We start from the raw sequence: 21018 nt of genomic DNA on the forward strand, positions 1-21018 counted from the left end.
CTTAACCAATGTAAACTAAAACAGAGTCACATGATCTATAATAAATCAACTCTAGATTAAAATATGCATATGCGTTCAATACATCTATAAATATATCTGGGATTATCTTCTTTGAAGAAACACCTAGAACTGGAAATACAAAAAAGCATAAACAACCTATTCTTTGATATACCCAAACACCGCAAATAACCCCCAAAATACTGATTCACATCATTACCACATATGCTGAGTTTGGGATTCTCCTCCGCCAAATGATTTGAAAATATTAAAAATTATTGGTCTACTTTAAATTATGGAACATTTTGGTGCCTTGAGGTCTCAGTAAACTTTACTTCTGCAAATAAGCCTCCTCCTCTAACATCATAGCCTTTAACCATGTTAACACCCATCAACCACTCCAGAAAAGATATGACAGTCTGCTTTCATAAAGAATTATAGTTTTGCAAACCCTATGGGGGCAGTTCTGTGTCCTTCAGAGTTGCTATGAGTCTGAATCGATTTAACAATAATGGGTTTGGTAAGGGGTTCAGTACTCCTTTTTTTAAATCGTTTTCTTAGGGGCTCATACAACTCTTATCACAATCCATACACACATCAATTGTGTAACTCACATCTGTACATTGATTACCCTCATCATTCTCAAAACATTTGCTCTCCACTTAAGCCCCTGGTATCAGGTCCTCATTTGTTCCCCTCCCTCGCTGCTCCCACCTCTCTCATGAGCCCTTGATAATTTATAAATTATTATTTTGTCATATCATGCCCTGTCCAACGTCTCCCTTCACCCACTTTTCTGTTGTTCATTCCCCAAGGAGGAGGTCACATGTGGATCTATATAATCGGTTCCCTCTTTCCAACCCACTCTCCCTCTACCCTCCCAGTATTGCCACTCACACCACTGGTCCAGAAGGGATCATCCCCCTGGATTCCCTGTGTTTCCAGTTCCTATCTGTACCAGTGTACATCCTCTGGTCTAGCCAGACTTGCAAAGTAGAATTTGGATCATGATAGTGGGGGGGGAGAGACGCATTTAGGAACTAGAGGAAAGTGGTATTTTTCATTGTTGCTAAGCATCTCACCCTGTCTGGCTCGTCTCCTCCCCGAGACCCCTCTGCAAGAGGATCTCCAGTGGCTGACAAATGGGATTTGGGTCTCCACTCTGCACTCTCCCCACCCATTCAATATGGTAAGATATTTTGTTCTGAAGAAGACTTATACCTGATCCCGTTTGACACCTCGTGATTGCACAGGCTGGTGTGCTTTTCCATGTGGGCTGTGCTGCTTCTGAGCTAGATGGCCATTTGTTTACCTTCAAGCCTTTAAAACCTCAAACCTTTTGATAGCAAGGCACCAACAGCTTTCTACACCACATTTGCTTATTCATCGCTTTGTCTTCAGCAGTAGTGTTGGGAAAGTGAGCATCATAGAATGCCAATTTAATAGAAGAAAGTATTCTTGCATTGAGGGAGTACTTGAGTGGAGGCCCACTGTCTTCTGCTACCTTAATACTAAACCTATAAATATATAGGCACATAGATCTATTCCCCCACCCTCATATATAAATATATTTGCATATGTACATGTCTTTATCTAGACCTGTATAAATGCCCTTTGCCTCCCAACTGGGTTTCAGCGATTCTTCTTAGTTATATTACCTTTGATCATGCCCTACGGGTTCAGTACTCTTTGATGATATTTTTCACATTACAACCAAAATTAGTTGTGCTCTAGTGTTAACTCTGAGTCATGGAAACTTCGTGGTATCACAGCAGAGCAGGGTCTTAAGATTTTGCCCCAGTGGTTAATTATTCAGAAGTAGACTACCTGGCCTTTCTTGTGAGGTGTCTCTGGGTAGATGTTAAACTTCAATTATCACGTTACCAACTGCAATCACTGTTTATTTGATCTTTGCTGCTGGAATATAAGTTCCATGAGGATTGTTTTATTGCCTTATTATTCAAAAGTATCTTACTATAAGTATCCAAATTTCTTATTAAAGAGTGACTTATATAACTTTTAATTGCTCTTAAACAGTATAATTACCATGTATCAATTTTTCACATAAGTTTATGTACTCTGCTTTTGTAGCTTTCAATCATTTTAAATGTTTGTTAAGGACTCTTATTGTTCTTATCTCATCTTGGCTATTATTCCATGTTCAGTTTTACATATTAATCCAAAATCATTTTGACGGAGTAAAAGAAATCCTATTTGAACATGTATTATAATTACATTGAGAATGTATTGATGGGAGAGAGAGTTACCTCTTTATTATACAGTAAAACATCAGTGCTCGATGGGGGTTGCCTTCTTTTCCCACCCACTTTTCATTCTGTTTGCTATATGTGGAACATTTGTGTTTTCCTTTTGACAGGTTTCTGCCTTACATGGGGGCAAAGTACTTGTTTCAATTTACTTAATTCCCATTTCTCATTTGGCTCCAAATTGTTCCTGCACAAGTTTCTTAAAGCTAGGACATATTGGTATTCATAGCTTTTGATCCACTATAGAAGTTGCCAAACAAACTTTCAAACTGTGCTAAGGTAAACAGTGGGACAACTTAAGAATCCATTCATATTTGAGCTATGGGACTGGAAACCATTAACTGCTTTTTTTATAGAAAGCAAATTTAAGTTCTTTTTAGAAGAAAATTTTTTCTTGTTTTAATATTCATTTATTAAATAGTCTGCCCATCTTGACAAGACCATGGTAATTTGGAATAGATTAGTATCCATATAACTACCTCAGTACTTAAAACATTTCTTTTTTACAACTGTTGTAGGTATAAGTTTACTTAGCAAATCAGGGTCCCCTTTGACAATTTCCCCTATTTCTTAATCTTTTCACATTTTAAATCTTTAGTATGCATACTAAATTCTGGCTCTTTTGGACCTTATAATTCAGTAATCTTCTTTAGCTTTCTCCAATCTGCTGTTAAGCTCATTTACCAAATTATTTTCTTATTTGTTTAGTTGTACAACTTCCAATGGTTCTTTCTATTATCTGCATGACACCTAATATTTCACAGTTCCTTGTTAAAAACATACCCATTTAAATCTAGGTGAGACAATTCTAATAGCAAAGATCCCGGATTAGTATGTTTTAACTAGAAAAATAGTATGAGGAAATAGTTTGCAGTCTTAGACTATGTTCTTTCCTCAGAGAGTTACATTTGCTTCTGTCAAGTGTCTGGAAACATTAACAGTCTGGGACTACAATAATTAATCCAAGTGGATATACAGATAACATGAAGATCATCTTCAATTTTGACAAGATGGTTAACTCAACTGCCACTCTTGCTAGGATCAGGAATTCCATAACTTTTTCTCTCTACAAAGATCACAGCTCATAAAATGAAATGAAAATAAAAAATCACAGTTCAGCCTCCTAGCTATATCCTTATGATCAGTAGATTTCTAGGATAAAGCAAGAGATTGTTTCGCTCCCTTCTCTAATTTTCAGATTCTCTCATGCCATGACCTTATAATTCCTAATTAATTATTTGTTTTGATCACACTTCTTTTGTTATGCTGCGGCAATAGTTCTGCTCACTATTGCTCATCCTTCAATCAGCTGAGCCTATTAGGATTATTTTCTTCTCCCTCAAGTAATTCTATCACATTACATTCCTTCATAAGAACCAGGAAGGATTCCTCCTATATAGGTAAAAGTGCAAATTCATTTATGTAGAACCCAAGGTCTATCACATTGGGCTCCCTACTAAATAGTTCAAACCAATTCCCCCAAATTCTTCATGTAAATCAATGAATCATAGAAGTATTATGGAAATTTCCATGTCCACAAATTTGACAGCTTAAAAAACAAACAGACCAATTCCTTAAAAGACATACTCTCCTAAAATGCACAGATAAGAAATAGGTACTTGTCAGACTCCTCATCATGGTGGGCCCATGAACGGTAACAACTGCATGGAAAGCTAACAAGAAATCTCTTTTAAAAACTAAATGCCCAAAATAGAAAGCAACAGGTCCACATGGTTTCACAGAACCTCTTCAAACATTTACAATCTCTTCCAGAAAGTATTAAAATGGTGTGGCAGTAGGTGTCTGATTTTTTTTTACCTTCACAAGGGGGAAGAATCATCTGCATCAATTGCCTAAGGATGATTCTTATAAGTCAGATATCAACCTTTTTACCAATTCTGACACCAACCACCCCTCCCCTCCCACAACTCTACTTCTCTAATGGATGCAGTCATTCATTGCAGTGGCCATACAGAACTCAAAGGCCATATTCATGGTGATAAGGCTTATTAGAGAAGTAACAATATACAACTCAGAATATAGTTCTTAATCAGGACAGCTTTTTTTTACATTCTGTTGAGGCCAAGTGCCTGTTTGGGATCCCACTCTGCCAGCAAGACTCCAGACCGAGAGAGCTTACCTAGCTCACTCTGTAGCCTCTGTAGGTTGACTGTGTTATCTCTTGCTAGTCTCTTCGTTGTGCTGCCTCTGTTGCCATTTCTTGAGGCAAAACACTAAGGGGGTGCAACAGAACAGTAAGGGAATGGAGTGATGAGGTCCCCAGGGAATGCCGAAGGTAGACTGTGGGGCCAGGGCTTGGTGCCCCAACAGACTGGACTGAAAAAAACACTCCTAAAGGCCAACAAACAGTCCTTGAACTACAAACTTTTCTTTCTTGTTGTGTTTTGTTTTTGTTGTCATTGGTTTGTTGTATATTATTGCTTTGTTTTGCTGTCTTGTTTTTGTGCATGTGATTATCTCCGCAGGTCGGTCTAAATAAGATATGTTGGATGAACAATCTGGAGGACAAAAAAAACAGGACCGACAGTTCTGGGGGACATGGGAGAGGGAGAGGTGGGAGGAAAGGTAGTGGTGTTAACAAACCCAGGGACAAGAAAACAAGAGATCCAAATTGGTGGTGAGGAGGGTGTGGAAGGCCTGGTAGGGCATGATCAAGGGTAATGTGACCAAGAGAAATTGCTGAAACCCGGGTGGGGACTTAGCATGATAGTGAGACAGGAGGAAAGCAAAAGGAAATAGAGGAAAGAGCTGGGTGGCAAAGGGCACTTATAGAGGTCTAGATAAAGACATGTGCATATGCAAATATATTTATATATGACGATGGGGGAATAGATCTATGTGCATATATTTCTACGTTTAGTATTAAGGTAGCAGAAGACAGTGGGCCTCCACGCAAGTACTCCCTCAATGCAAGAATACTTTCTTCTATTAAATTGGCATTCTATGATACTCACCATCCCGACACAACTGCTGAAGACAAAGCGGGTGAATAAGCAAATGTAGTAAAGAAAGCTGATGGTGCCCGGCTATCAAAAGATATAGCATCTGAGGTCTTAAAGACTTGAAGGTAAACAAGTGGCCATCTAGCTGAGAAGCATCAAAGCCCACATGGAAGAAGCAAACCAGCCTGTATGACCACAGTTATCAGACATCAAAGAACAAAAAATCTTACCACAGTAAATGAGGGGAGAGTGCGAGTGGAGACTCAAAGCCCATTTGTAGGCTACTGGACATCACCTTACAGAGGGGTCTCGGGGAGGAGACGAGCCAGTCAAGGTGTGATGTAGCAATGATGAAACATACAACTTTCCACTAGTTCCTAAATGCTTCCTCCTCCCCCAGTATCATGATCCCAATTCTACCTTACAAACCTGGCTAGACCAGAGGATGTACACTGATACAGATAGGAACTGGAAACACAGGGATTCCAGGACAGATGATCCCTTTAGGATGAGTGCTGAGATTGTTGATATTGGGAGCGTGGGTTGGAAAGGGGGAACCGATTACAAGGATCTATACATAGCCTCCTCCCTGGAGGATGAACAACAGAAAAATGGGTGGAGGGAGATGTCAACACTGTAAGAGGGGAGCGGGGAGCAGGGGAAACAATGAGGAGCTGATAGCAAAGGCTCAAGTAGAAAGCAAATGTTTTGAGAATTATGATGGCAACAAAAGTACCAATGTGCTTGCCACAATGGACGGATGTATGGATTGTGATAAGAATTGTACAAGCCCCCAATAAAATGATTTTTAAAAAAAAGAGGCCACATTCCATGTAGGATACCAGTCCTGTGGACTGGTTTCTTCCTTGAGTTTTTGGCTTCTCTTTTGACCTATAGTTTTCATCTCAGATGCCACCTGCAAGCTTTTAAGATACAAGATGCTGCTCACCAAATTAGCATGGAAGACTTTGTATTTGTGCTATATTACCTGAGATATTCTGAGAAACTATGGTACGAAGCTTTATAGGAAGACTCTAATAACTCTGACCTCTATGTGCTGTATTACAAAATAACCACGCAAAAATTCCATCTTTTAAAAATTACATTTTTCCACAAAATTTCTGAAGCACCTCATGTATTTTCTTCAGTGAGCTATCTATTCCAATCTCCTGCACATCTTTTCATTAGATTGCTTACTTCTGTTTATTCCATTCATAACTCACTTCTGTATTCCTAGGAGAAATCCTATTAAAACACTAGTTTCAGTATTTATTAATATTACTAATAGCTATTGTCCCTCACTGCTTTTCATGCCTTCATTAACCCCATCATTGGGGGAGAGACAGGATTTTCAACTCCCTTGCAGTCTCAAGAAACTCACAGGGGCTGTTCTGCTGCTCCATAGGATTATGAGTCCGCATTGACCAATCTCCCCCAGCATCATCATATTGTCCAATTACTTATGCTCATTTAAGAAATCAATTTCTAAAACCAGCTTTTTGTTGTGTGGGTGGTTTTTTGTTTTACTTTATCACTTAATTTTCCAATATCAATGTAAAGGAGAAACAGTTTACAATGTAGTCAATTTGAAAATAACATACTTTTGCAGGGTATGAAATACTTGTTTTAAATTATCTTCTAAATCTAGTTACTGATGTATAATCTGAAAGAGAATTTTCATGTAAGTAAGGATAGTTAATACACCAAGAGGTAAAGGTGAGTATTAATTCACAAAACAAGAAAAAATATTATTTTAAATTGGCAGTCTCAGATCCTCCCAACACAATAGCTGAAGATAAAAATGAGAGCGTATGTGGTAAGAAGGGAGATGGTGCCTAGCTATGAAAAGATATAACATCTGTGGTCTTAAAGGCTTGAAGTGAAACAAGTGGTCATGCAATAGAGAAACAACACCCACATGGAAGAAGCACACCAGCCTGTGCGATCATAAGGTGTCATCGGGACCAGGTAACACCCTTAACAACCAAATACACCCTTAAAAATCAAACAAACAATACCATATGGTTTAGAACAAAGGGGATCAGAGCAGAGACCCAAAGCCCATCTGTAGATAATGGAACATCTCCCACAGAGCTCACAGGGAAGGGATGAGTCAACCAGGGTGCAGTAAAACACCGATGAACCACAATATTCCTCTGGTTCCCTGAGGTTTCCTCACCCCACCCCACACCTACCATGACCCCCATGATGCCTCTCACATTGGACTAGACCAGAGTATGTACATAGGTGTAGATAGAGATAAGAGCTCACAACACATGCAACCCAAATGCAGGAATGGGAAGAGAGAAGGGGGGTGCAGGAGGAGATGAAGGGAGAACTGACTACAACGATCGACATGCACCCACAACCCCCCTCCAGGGGAAAGAACAATGAAAACCATGGGGGAAAGGAGACAGTGGTCCATGTGAGATATGAAAATAGTAATTTATGGAGAGCAAATGTTTTGAGAATAATGAGGGCAATGAAAGTACAAATGTGATTTACACACTTGATATAAGTATGGATTGTGATAAAATTTGTATGAGCCCCTAATAAAATGATTTTAAAAAAAGAAAATAGTAATTTATAATCTATCAAAGGGTCACAGGGATGGGGAGAGAAGACCTGATACAAGGGCTCAATAGAAAGTAACGGTCTAAACAGAAAAGTGGGCGAAGGAAGACATCGGACAGGGCAAGATATGACAAAATAATAATTTATAAATTATCAAGGGTTCATGAGGGATGTCGAAGCGGGGAGGGAGGGGGAAAAAATGAGGAGCTGATGCCAGGAGCTTAAATGGAGATCAGATGTTTTGAGAATAGTGAGGGCAATGAATGTACAAATGTGCTTTATACAATTGATTATGTATGTATTTTGATAAGAGTTGTATGAGACCCTAATAAAATGATTAAAAAATAATATTTAAAATGGGAAAAAAAAAAAGTAACAGTCTAGGAAAGAATGAAGGCAACGTATGTACAAATATGCCCATTACAAATGATGTATGGATTGTAATGAGCATTAAGAGTCCTCAATAAAATATTAAGTTATTTTTAAAAATCAGTGGAATATTGTTGAAATAAATAACTCAAGATACAGAATTTTCAATATGTGACTAACAACTATTGCAGAAAGTATCTGAAAATGCCATTTAAAGGAGTATAAATTCTGCAGTGCCTAATAGCATATCCTCAAGAATATTTCGAATAAAAACTGAAATTACATGGAGAAATTGATTAGTATACATATTCACAGAAGGCTCCCAATGTCTTATTTTCTATTCATATTTACTATACTTAAGTACAATATTTAATTGAAAAATACTTCTAGCAGTATTCAATGCTATAGGCCAAAATTCAAATCTCTTGGAAGAAATAAGAAATAAACTCTAAGCCTAATTTACTAAAAAAATGTCAGATAATGAAAATGTCTCTTCCTTCTAACTCATAGTGAATGAGTAAATTCTCTTTCATCGTTACACGATAGGAGAGTAGACCTGCCCCACAGGGTTTTGAATCCCCAAGCTCTTAGTAAACAGCTAAGCAGCTCATCACTGAGCTACCAGGGCTCATTGCAGAGCTATGTAAAAGAAATAACCTGAAAGAATGTGCTGCTAAGAATAATTTTAAAGTATCACAGACTTCAAATAAGATTGCCAGATTCATGAAGATTCAAACCAACCAACCAAGCTGGTTAAGGGCATTATAACTTTCATGAATTTTGCGAAACTTTATGTACTGTTATTTATTAAGAACATGAGCAGTGAAGTCCAACAAACCTGAGTTTGAGTGCTAAATTCCTGTTTCAACAAGCTTAGATAAATAATTTAAACTCAAAGTCGTAGTTTTTAATAAGTGAAGATGAAAGTAGTCTTTAATCTCAATAAAACTATCAGGATAATAAGAGTAGGAAAAGGAGTACTAACACAGAATAAGACTTTAAAAAAATGACAGCTATTATCGCTACTACAGAGAAATCTGGGAAAGTCAGACCTGACAGGATGAACTGCTTTGTTTTCCTGGTCTCGGAAGTTTTCTGCCTTGACAGGGTGCGTCATTCTGTTACTGTTAAATATTTGAGCTTCCTTCTCTGACAGGTCTCTACCTTACTCAGGTTCTGGTTTTCAGTTTTACTGTATTCACATTGTAGTTTGGGAGTAAGTATGTAAAACTTGGTAATAGTCTCGGCATTATACACTATTTTTAAAAGTGCTATCAGAATCTTAAAAACAAAGGGGAAATATTTTCCATTAATTTCTTACAACATTTGGACCGTCAATTTCCACCAATAACTAGGGATAATTTTAGTCTAAAAGTAGAATTGCCAATGGATAGAAGAATTGCCAAGGCTAATAGAATAAAGTAATTATATATAGGTTGTCACCATTTTAACAAGTACCCCAGATTTCCAATCTTAGGAACAGAAAAAATATTAAGACCGACATTAATATTGTCCGTCTCCAGATCCAGTTATGTATTCCCTTTTAGAAGTACAAAGATTTAATCGAGAAAATATGTAAACTCCCTGAAATGAGTAAAAGCTTGCCCTTCAATCAGCGCCAGTGCAGCTTTTCGGTGGTCAGGGTGACCCTGAGAAACACTTCCTTGAATTACTTTGTTTCTTACCAAGTAACTGTCATTTATATATTCAACATAGGTCTATGAGCAAATGATAAAAAGGTATTATTCATATGCTCCAAATGTATCATGCTCACTTTTTAAAAAATCTAATTTTAGTTCCCAAAAGAAAAACATTTAAGCCTGAATTTGCTACAAAAATTAAGGTGGGAAAAGCAGGCAATAAAACTAGATACCACTGCACAATGGTTTGTTCACCTAAAAAGTCCACGTACTGCCAATGACCTATATTGGGCTTCTGAGGCTATAAGTCTTTATGGGAACCAGAAAGTCTCATCTTTCTCCCACAGACTGGCTGGTGGGTTTGAACCGCTGACCTTGCAGCTACAGGTCAATGCTTACCCAACAATGCCACCAAGGATCCTTTGTTCACATACAGGTAGATATATCAATACTTACTTTATTTTGTATGCATCTTAAAAATTCAATTCAACACTTTCAGTATTACCTAAATACGAAACAGATAATATAGTTCCTTACCTTTCCATCAACTTCTCTTTATCCCAATTGAAGTGGCTAAGGAGTATTCTTGTGATAGTTGCTGGATTCTAAAGGAGGGAGAAAAGTCAAATTAATAGAACTTCATAGACATTTAGTGAACTTAAAGTCTGAATTTAAAATGTTAAATACTCAATTAAAATCTCCTTTAAGATATTTCTATATTCCTATAAGAAAATATAATAACCAAAAAGACATATGCTCAAGTATATTGGTGTATTAAATCATTAACTAAAGTTGTTTGTAATAAAACTTAACACATTAATAAGTATAATATCAGATTTAATCCATAAAATTTCTATCACTTTATGGATTGAACAGTTCAAACAATTTTTAAATCAGAAGGTACTTCAAAAATATTTAACCAAAAATATCTGTACCATGTAATACTTTAGAGTGTGTAATCTTTAGTTGTTATTTCATTTCTAGAAGACATGTACAACTGGACTGTGAAATAAAGCCAAAAATTTAATGCTAACATTCGCTTCCCCATTTCCCATGAAACTAGTTAGCTTATTGTTTGGATCGTGCAAGGCATTTGTATTATGTATGGGCCCTCTAGGATGATGTCTGATAATACAATGGCTTACTCATACAGGTATAAAATTTTAACTCAATTGGACCTAAAATAAATAAACAAACAAAGCTGAACCCATTCAAAAAAACTCTGAGGTAGTTACGGTGCAGATATGGAAACTGAAATGTGGGCCTGATTTGTTTCATGCATAATTTCATCATCAAATAACATTTCAAAACATCTCTATATATTAACAATTACATGACTACTGATTTGCTTAAAAATAAATCCAAACAATACATCATCTGACTTGTAGTTACAAGCCAAATGGAATAAAGGCACATAATTTTGCTCTCCTACTAAATACTCTAAAAATACATATTGAAAAATACAAACAAACAAACAAACTCATTGCCATCAAGTTGATTCCAACTCATGGTGCCCCTCTAGGGCAGAAATGCCCCTGAGGATTTCAGACTGCTAATTCGTTAAGGGAACAGAAAGCCTTCATTTTCTCCCCTCACAGGGACAAATGCATTTGAACTGCTGACCTTGTAGCTAGTAGCCCTACGAATAACCCACCAGGGTTCCCACCAGAGAGAAATACTTCACATAATTCACCAAGACTTAATAAGACAAATGTAAATCCTAACAAAACTTCCCAAAAAAACCACTTCAAAATAACTTTTTTTTAAAAGCAGGCAAATTACACTGACACCTCAACAGAAGTCATGAATTAAAAAAATGAAAATGAAACAACCTTCTTCTAAATAACTTAAACATACTTCTAAATGAATAAATAAAAATGTTTCGTGAAAATTTAGGTAGAATCTTGAAGAGAACAAAAATAAAACTACAATAACATCAAAATCTGAGGAACAGTAATAGTGCATGAAACCAAGCAAGTCCATAGCCTCCACCACCACCAAGTGGATTTTATTTAGGCTTCCAAAGCCATAAATGTTTACAGGAGCAAATATGTAAAGGGAAATTTATATCATCAAAAATTCTGTGAGAAAATAAAGTCCTAAAGGGCTAGAAAAAGAATAAACTACATCCAAAGTAAGCAGAAGGAAGAAAATAAAGAGTAGAATTAATAAAATTGAAGAGAAAATTATTGAAGCTGGTTCTGAAGAGCAATGAGACAGGTAAAACTGTAACATTGACAATGATAAAAAAATCAGAGAAATACAAATTACTCATAGCAGAAATGAAGGATGGAATATCACTACAGATCTTATAGGCATTAAAAGGATGCTGTGAGAACTCTCCCTGTAGCCCCAAAAGTCAGAATCAACAGTGAGAAACCTGTCCACTGCTTCAACAAATTAGATGAAATGGACCAAATTCTTCAAAGGGAAAATCTGTGAAAACACACTCAAGAAGATGTGAAAATCCTCACATATCTCAATCAAATAAAAATATTAGCTATAACCTTAAAAAGAACATTCAAGGTCATAGGGTAGTTTCACTGGAGAAGTCTACTTATAATTTAAGGGAAAAAAATACCTTTTCAACAAGTATCTTCCAAGAAAGAAAAAGAACGTATAATGAACACTTCCTACCTTCCATTTTAAGGTTAGAATCACATTGATTCAAAGAATTAAAAACCAGCATTGTAAGGAAATTATCATACAAAGGTGCAAAAATTCTCAACAAGTTATGAAACCAAGTGAACTAATATATATATATATATATATATATATATATATATATATATATATGGAAAAAAACAAACACACTGCCACAGAATCAATGGTGATGCATAGCAGTCCCCTGTGGGTTTCTGAAACTATAACTGATTATGGGAGTAGAAAGCTCAGTCTTTCTCAGGTGGAGTTGACAGTAGTTTCAAACTGCCAACTATACGGATCGCAGTCCAATGCTTAACCATTACACATCAGAGCTCCTGAAGTAATATATAGAAAGGATATACAAGAAGATCAAGATAAACTATTTCCTTTATGGATTAGAGGAGTCAACATAATTAAAATGCTAATTTCCCCCAAATTCATCTACAGATTCAACTTAATTCCAATGAAAATTCCAGTCGATTTGGAATTTGAAGGAGCTGTTATCAACAAAGTGATCCTAAAAGCTATACAGAATTGAAATAAAATTAGATTAGCAAAATAAATTTTGAAAAGCCATCATCTGAAAACAGACATATTTTAAGTTAACAGTATTGGTGAAAGGACAGATGGATGAAATGAACAGAAATAGACCCAGCAAATATGACTTATATTTTTTATTGTCATTAAAAGAATTCACGAATCAGGTATCGGGCATCAAAGAAAAAAATCATAAGGGGAAGTGCAGAGTGGGCGCCCAAAGCCCATCTGTAGACAACTGGACATCCCCTTCCAGAAGGGTGTAGGAAAGGAGACGAGCTGGTCAGGGTGCAGGATAGCAAGCATGAAACATACAACTTTCCTCTAGTTCTTAAATTACCCCCCCCCCCACTATCATGATTCCAATGCTACCTTACAAATCCAACTAGACCTGAGCATGTACACTGGTAAAGATAGGAAATGGAAACACAGGGAATCCAGGACGGATGAACTCTTCAGGACCAGTGGCGATACTGGGAGGGTGGAGGGGAGGGTGGAGGGAAGGTGGGGTAAAGGGGGAAACAGATTACAAGGATCTACATATAACCCCTTCCCTAGGTTACGGACAACAGAAAAGTGGGGAAAGGGAGATGTCAGACAGTGTAAGACATGACAAAATAAAAATAATTGATATATTATCAAGGGTTCATGAGGAAGGGGGCGGGGATGGAGAAGAAAAAATGAGGAGCTGATACCAAGGGCTCAAGTAGAAAGCAAATGTTTTGAGGATGAGGCTAACAAATGTACCAATGTGCTTGACACAATGGATGGATGTATGGATTGTGATAAGAGTTGTACAAGCCCCCAATAAAATTATTTTTTTATTCAAAAAACAAACCCCGATTCACTGAGGGGAAAACAATCCTCAACAGATGGCACTGGAACAATTAGACATCCATATAAAGCAAAATTCAGCATTAACCTATACATAAAAGTATCTTACAAAAAACTTAAATTAGACATGAATTAGACAAAACACTATGTAACTTAAAATCTTTATGATCGACTTCAACAAGCAATTCTTAGCTATAATGCCAAAAACATTAGTCAGAAAAAAGGTACACTGAAGTCATCAAAAGTAAAAAGGTACTGTTAAGAGAATGAAAACAATGGCATTACATATCTGATAGGAATTTGTATCAAGAATATATTATTATTCTCTTAAAACTTAACTAAGAAAACCCCCCTACATAAAAAAAAAACAACTTTATCTATGCCTTCTCCAAAAACAAAACAAAAAGCTGGTAACACATCTATTTCCCAGATAATCAATAGCAATATAAACAATGAAAAGCATATAAAAGATGGTTGGGCAAGCACAAACTAAAGGCCTGACATTACCACAACATACCTATTAGAACTGGGGGCTGGGGGAGGAGGAAATGTGTGCAGGGACCAACCTAACAATACCAAGTGCTGTTTAGTATGGAGTGAATTGAAATGTTTCATAAATTGCTGGTGGAAATAGAAAATGATACAACCAATACAAAAAAGGTGGCCTATTTCTTTTTATTCACCCGTGCGTGCATGTGCGCGCATGCACACAAACGCTCTCTCTTAATATGACCTAAAATGTCAATTTCTACAATTTTTCTCAACTGAGATGAATGAAAGCGGTTCCAAACCACCAGCTGCTCCCTGGAAGAAAGCTGAGGCCTTCTATTTCCGGAGTTAATCTCAGAAAACCACAAAAGCAGTTCTACTCTGTCTTACAGGGTTACAATGAATTGCAACTGACTCGATGACAATAAGCTTGGATTTTATTATTTTTATGGTCACAAAAGGAGAACTATTACATTAAACAGTTATAAAAGAAAAAAGTCAAGATAAAGATTGTGACCTAAATTATCAACCATAAAGAGGATTACTTTCACAACTTAAAATGCTTTAATATTACTTGTTTCAAACAAAACGGTTTTCCATTCATGTAGTTTTCTGCAAAGTCATCTTTTTCTTTTTAAAATCATTTTTGGGAGCTTTTACAGATATTAACCCCAAAATCCATTATATCAAGTGAACTCATACAGGTATTGTCTTCATCATTTTCAAAACATTTTCCTTCTAATTGAGCCCTTTGATATTAGCTCTGCTTTATTCCCTCCCTCCCCCACCCCTACCACCTTCATGAACCCTTAATAAATTATAGATCATTATTTTTCCATAAATACACAATCAGATGTATCCCTTCACCCACATCTGTTATTCATTGCTATCAGTACCCAGTTCCCCTAACCTCCCTCATGGAATTGTTACTCCATTTCTGTTTCCAAAGGTGTTTATGTATCCTGGATTCTATGAGTCAAAAGCTCTTATCTGTACCAGTGTCCATGTACTGGTCCTGCAGGATTTGTGAGGTAGAACTGGTGCCATGATAGTGGGGGAGGCATATTAAAGAACCAGAGGATTGTTGTATGTTGTGTCGTAGCTGTAGTACACCCTGGCTGGCTCATCCCTTGTGGGGGGAGAGGAGCGGGGATGTCCAATTAAGATAAAGATTTTCACACCAAAAGAAACAGACTTTGATGTTGACCAGGGATAAGAGGGACCGGGAAGGAAGAGGAAGCAATAGGCCAGGGGGTATCTTGGGTGAAGAGAAGAGAGAAAGAAAAAACCAGGGTGGTGCTGGAGGAGGGATAAAGCAAGCTATAGGGAGGTCTGATAAATTGACATTGTTGAATGCAAAGATGACCTGAAATGTAAGCCCATCTAATTCACAATTACAATTTGAAAAGACAAAACAAAAGACCCCAAAATTAGAAACTCCAAAGCCATAAACAACAAAAACCAATAAAATGTATTTGCACACCTACTTAATATAATCTAAGTGTTTAAAAATCTAATGTAATTTCATAGCAAAGGTGTGGGGACGAGCTATAACACTGGTGTCACTCCATAGTTAGTAGTAGGTGAGGGTCATTTGGTAGACATGAAACATTTTTTTAAATTTTTTTTTTCCTTTTCTTTTTTTACATTTTATTTTTTTTAATTTTAACAATTTATTGGGGCTCATACAATTCTTTCACAGTTCATACATATACATACATCAATTGTATAAAGCACATCTGTACATTCTTTGCCCTAATCATTTTTTTCTCTTTCCTTTTTTACATTTTATTAGGGACTCATAAAACTCTTATCACAATCCATACATATACATACATCAATTGTATAAAGCACATCCATACATTCCCTGCCCCAATCATTCTCAAAGTATTTGCTCTCCACTTAAGCCCCTTGCATCAGGTCCTCTTTTTTTTTCCCCTCCCTCCTCTTTCCCCCCTCCCTCATGTGCCCTTGGTAATTTATACATTGTTATTTTGTCTTATCTTGCCCTATCTGGAGTCTCCCTTCCCCCCTTCTCTGCTGTCCCTCTCCCAGGGAAGAGGTCACATGTGGATCCTTGTAATCAGTTCCCTTTCCAACCCACTCACCCTCCACTCTCCCAGCATCACCCTTCACACCCTTGGTCCTGAAGGTATCATCCACCCTGGATTCCCTGTACTGCCAGCCCTCATATGTACCAGTGTACAGCCTCTGTCCTATCCAGCCCTGCAAGGTAGAATTCGGATCATGGCAGTTGGGGGGAGGAAGCATCCAGGATCTGGGGGAAAGCTGTGTTCTTCATCAGTACTACCTCGCACCCTAATTAACCCATCTCCTCTCCTAAACCCCTCTATGAGGGGATCTCCATTGGCCGACACTTGGGCCTTGGGTCTCCACTCTGCACTTCCCCCTTCATTTAATATGGTATATATATACATATACATATATACATATACATGATGCCTTATACCTGGTACCTTGGCACCTCGTGATCGCACTGGCCGGTGTGCTTCTTCCATGTGGGCTTTTTTGCTTCTGAGCTAGATGGCCGCTTGTTCACCTTCAAGCCCTCAAGACCTCAGACACTATCTCTTTTGATAGCCGGGCACCATCAGCTTTCTTCGCCACATTTGCTTATGCACCCATTTGACTTCAGCGATCCTGTCATGGAGGTGTGCAGTCAATTATAAGATTTTTTGTTCTTTGATGCCTGATAACTGATCCCTTCGGGACCACTCAATCACACAGGCTGGTGTGTTCTTCCATGTGGGCTTTGTTGCTTCTGAGCTAGATGGCCACTTGTTTATCTTCAAACCTTTAAGACCCCAGTCACTATCTCTTTTGATAGCCGGGCACCATCAGCTTTCTTCACCACATTTACTGTTCACCCACTTTGGCTCCAGCCGTTGTGTTGGGAGAGTGAGTATCATAGAGTTCCAATTTAATAAAAGAAGGTATTCATGCATTGAGGGAGTGTTTGAGTAGAGGCCCAAGGTCCTTCCGCCACCTTAATACTTGACCTATAAATAGAGATATAGATCTATTTCCCCATCCTCCTATGTATATTTGCATGTACATGTCTTTGTCTAGACCTCCATGAATGCCCTTTGACTCCTAGCTCTTTCCTCCATCTCCCTTGACTTTCCTCCTGCCCTACTACCATGCTTCGTCGCCACCTGGGCTAGAGTATACCTCTTCTCTAAGCAACCTTACCCTTGTTCATTTCCCACCATGCCTGCCACTCCCCCTTCTCTACCATTTGGAGTCCCATGTTTTTCCCTTGTCCCTGGGTTTGTTAACACCACTTCCTTACCCCCCCCCACCCCAAGTCCCCTGGAACTGTCAGTCCCGTTGTTTTTCCTCCAGATAGTTCATCCAGCCTGTCCTATTCAGACAGACCTGGACATGAAACATTTTAAATATAGAGTTCACTTCTAAAAATATACCCATTAGAAAAAATATAAGTGTGAAATGATAAAAATAATTTTATATAGATTTCTACTACTTCTCAGTACAGTGGTAGCCTGTGTTGCTGTTGACAGATTTATGACCTTGTACTGAATCTACAATGGAAAAAGTTAAGAAGGAAATTTAAAAATGTTTGTGGGGAAAATTCCATTATCTTTTCATTCAAATTTTCCATCAACTCTTTGAAGTGGCCTTGTATAGTAAAACTATTCTTATCATCCTTGGGAGTTGGTTTAGGAAAGGAGTAAAAAGAGATAGAGCTTTTCATACTCTATAGACATAAATACAAATTTTAAATATTACTTTAATAATCAAGTAAGCTCACTGCTGTCAAGTTACTGCTAACCCTGTGGGTTTCCAAGACTGTAACAGTTTATGGGAGTACATCCGGCCTTTCTCCCGCGGAGCTGCTGGTGGTTTCAAACTGTTCATCATGCGGATCACAACCCAACACATAACCACTAAATCACCAGAGCTCCCCATTTTTATCATAATCGTCTATAAGACAGTAGAGCCCTAGCTACTCAAAATATGGTCCACAAAAATCACATCATCTGGGAGTTATGGGAATGCAGAATTATGACTCTAACCTTTGTAGATTGAATCTTCATTGCAACTAGATCATCAAAATCCAAAGGTGATTTATATACATATTAAAGTTTGAAAAGCACTAAAATTAACTACAGGAAAGTAACATTTTCAGAGTTCATCACACTATCTGCAACGATAAATAACAAATTTCTAAATTTAACTGAATTGTAATTCAAGCATACTTTTTCTTCCCATTAAAGGTAAATATTAAGTGCTTTAAAATAAGAGCCAAAAATTCTGCAAAAGTTAATGACATAATAAATTCTTTATGCATCTAAATTTCATATTATTGTATAAAAAAGGAAATCACAAAATAATAATTTGTAAATTATCAAGGGTTCATGAGGAAGGGGGAGTGAGAGGGAAGGGGAAAATGAAGAGCTGATAACAAGGGTTTAAGTGAAGAACAAATATTTTGAGGATGATGAGGGCAAAGAATGTATAAGTGTGCTTGACACAATGATGTATGTATGGATTGTGATAAGAGTTGTATGAGCCCCCAATAAAATGATTCTTAAAAATTAATTTTTTTTTATAAAAGGGAAATTGCTGATCAGTCAGACCACTAAATATGAGCCAAAAGGAGGTAAAGATAGGAAGGTTTAGGGGCTTAATTGTTGAAATAGCTAGAAAAATGTGGCTCTGAGGTTCCAGGCAGGAATCACTAGCAAAATGGAATCACACAGAACTCTCACTTGAACAGAATCCAGATGTTAATCTTTCTCACAACTGCCGCTCGGAATATGCAAGAAGCTGAAGAACATCACATTTTTATTTATTGTCCAGCTGCTCCTGCTCCAGAAATGAGAAAAAAATATCAACTCCTTTCAAGAACTCCTAACTATACAACCCTAATCACTGTAACACACTACTAATCGCTAAATTCCCAATTTGGGGTATTTACTACTAACGGTTCTGAGATGGGAAGGAGCCCTGGTTGACATAGCGGGTTTATGCACTGGGCTGCAAACCTCAAGGGTATTAGTTCTAAGGGAGACAGATAGGGTTTCTGCACCCATAAAGAGTTATAGTCTCAGAGGACCACAGGGGAAGTTCCATTCTGTCCTATAGGGGTGCTATAAATCGACTCAAAGACAGAGTTTTGAGTTTTAAGGTAGAGTCTTGGTGGTATTGCGAGTTATGAGTTGGTTACAAACCACAAGGTACCCACCAAATGTTCTATTGGAAGAGCTGGCATTTCCAGCTCCCATAAATATTTTATTAGGGGCTCTTACAAATCGTATGGTAATCCATCATTGAATTGTAAAAAGCACACTTGTACAAACATTGCCACTATATTTCCAAAACATTTCTTTGTACTTGAGCCCTTGATATCAGCTCCTTTTTACCCCTCCCTCCCCCATACTCCCACCCTCGTGAATCCTTATCAATTATATATTATTGTTATTTCATGTGTTACATGGTCCCTTGTCTCCCTTCACCCACATTTCTGTTATCCGTCCCCTGAGGGGGTGGGCTACATATCTACTCCCATAACTATCTACAAATTCAGAAACCTACAAAGGCAGTTCTAGTGTGTCCATAAAGTCAGAAAAGAGTCAGAATTGACTTGATGCCAGTAAGGGTTTTTTGTTTTTGTTTTTGTTGTTTTGTTATGGTTCAAAACCACCAGTCACTCTGAGAGAAGGATGAAGCTTTCTACTCCTATAATGATTTACAGCCTCTGAACTCAACAAGGGAAACTATAATCTTCTGTAAGCTTCACTATGAATTCAAGTAGTTCAATGACAACGGGTTTGGTTTTGGGTTACTTTGGTTCTGGGTTTATTAACATTTTGAAACTGGTTGATCAAGAGACAAACCATCTCGAAACAAATATGACCATAGTAAATGTTTATCATTACAGGAAGCTCTATTAAGACCAGATTTTCTTGGCTTGTGGTGTCCAAAATTGGCTAGTCTTCCCATCCTGCCTTTTTGGGGGAAGGGGTTGAATCCTACATGTATAAAGGTTAAGAAGGAAAGATAAAGCCAAAGAAGTAGTTAAGTCTAATTCTAAGCTGTCTAGATGCAAAAGAGCTAATCAAAACTACCAATGAGGATTCTGTCATATTATACCATCTCATGATGCCTTACTATTTTTGTGATGGTTCAGAATTGAAAGATTATTATGGTTAGCTTGTAAACTTTATCAGGAGTCCCTGGATGATATTAATGGTTATGCACTTGACTACTAAAAGATTAGCAGTTAGAACCCACCAAAAGTCCCACGGGAAAGAGGCATAAGGGTCTGTTGAGGGGCCATAGCCTTACAAGCCCTAAGCAGCACACAGTTGTACCCCAAAAGAATCACAATCAACTTGATGGCAACAAAGGACAACAAATAACCTTTTCAGTTATCTAATCACAGTTTCATACTGGTTCCAGCTCTCAAGCTCAAGGTATTAGCACTACACAGAATTATCCGGGCACACTCTGGAAATATTTAGCCATTTGACTTGGAAAAAAATTAAATTGAGTGACTTTTAATGTACATCCCACTTCTTCCCCTAATACAACCACTATTACAGCATTCTATATATAGTTGCCAATTCTTATGGAGGCAACTTAGAAAAAGATTTCCCTACTTTTTAATAATGAGCAGATCCAATGAGTATTATCTCAAGCTACCTCTTTTTACTA

The 21018-nt window shown here is 37.5% G+C and overlaps 1 protein-coding gene across 2 annotated transcripts in view; it reads right to left on the reverse strand.

Moving 5' to 3' along the window:
• The window catches only part of ARIH1 (ariadne RBR E3 ubiquitin protein ligase 1), a 101938-nt gene that overhangs the window by 50102 nt on the left and 30818 nt on the right, over window positions 1–21018 (reverse strand). For both annotated transcript variants that reach the window (XM_075535413.1, XM_075535414.1), the window contains exon 2: window positions 10348–10415. In XM_075535413.1, coding sequence (XP_075391528.1) covers window positions 10348–10415 — 68 coding nt within the window. The remainder of the gene's footprint in view (window positions 1–10347; window positions 10416–21018) is intronic.

Source organism: Tenrec ecaudatus, chromosome 17 (assembly GCF_050624435.1).
Source record: "Tenrec ecaudatus isolate mTenEca1 chromosome 17, mTenEca1.hap1, whole genome shotgun sequence".
Classification (NCBI taxonomy): Eukaryota; Metazoa; Chordata; class Mammalia; order Afrosoricida; family Tenrecidae; genus Tenrec; species Tenrec ecaudatus.